Here is an 811-nt window from a genome sequence, read left to right as displayed (position 1 = left end):
ATGGGAAAAAGCTGTTAGATGGATTTGCTGCTTATATTGGGCTCATAACTTCACTCTGAATGCCTTCTACTTGTGTTTTTTTATTATGCAGTATAAAATCATGAAATGATAGAAATTTAGAGCAAGAAGGGGTGATTTAGAGCTCCAAGACCATGTAACTCAATTTTATCATCTTATGAATTAGAAAACCAAGGCCCAGGTTCACAGAGCTGTTGAACAGAAGAGCTTGGACTATGCCAGCCTCTTTCTGAGTTATCCTGTTATTCAGTGCAGAACATTTCCCTGCTCCATTTCCCTGCCCAGCCCCGCTCCACCTTCTAAAACACATCCTTCAAAGAAGAGTGTATCGATGGTTAAACCAAGACAATCAGAATTCGTATCTAGTTGCCAGCATGTTCCTTGGTGGTTACTTTAAACCTTCTATGTGTGTGTGTCTGTGTGCTCACATCGAGGAAATGAAATTAAAACTTGGTGAACCTGTTGTTTACTTTTGGTTTCTCTTTCCTTTTTCAGGAAACGTAAAGGTTTTTCATGATGACGGAGTGTTTTGGGTGACTTTCTCTGGTATAGCTATCCTCATCCCAATAGTTTTTGTGGGCTGCCTAAGAATAGTAAGTGTTTCATCAAAAGTTAGATTTATTCATTATATTGTCTGTGCTTTCAGCTGATCCCTTGTTGCATCATCTTGCATGTTTTATTCACGGGGGAGGGCTGTGTGATTATCTGTATCCAGTGACTGCTTCTGAATGGCCTTGTTACTACGAACACAATGGAAGTTCTGTTTATGATTATCACACAGTGATTTTTTTTT

The 811-nt window shown here is 39.1% G+C and overlaps 1 protein-coding gene across 1 annotated transcript in view; it reads left to right on the top strand.

Annotated features, from left to right (window-relative positions):
• The window catches only part of TM7SF3 (transmembrane 7 superfamily member 3), a 40,570-nt gene that overhangs the window by 35,811 nt on the left and 3,948 nt on the right, over nt 1-811 (top strand). The window contains exon 8 of the mRNA XM_023514710.1: nt 514-611. Within this exon, the coding sequence (XP_023370478.1) occupies nt 514-611 (98 nt within the window). The remainder of the gene's footprint in view (nt 1-513; nt 612-811) is intronic.

Source organism: Otolemur garnettii, unplaced genomic scaffold, assembly GCF_000181295.1.
Source record: "Otolemur garnettii isolate 467f Iridium unplaced genomic scaffold, OtoGar3 scaffold00057, whole genome shotgun sequence".
NCBI lineage: Eukaryota > Metazoa > Chordata > Mammalia > Primates > Galagidae > Otolemur > Otolemur garnettii.
Note: the sequence above shows the minus strand (reverse complement) of the source record. Positions and strands in the feature narration are given on the sequence as shown.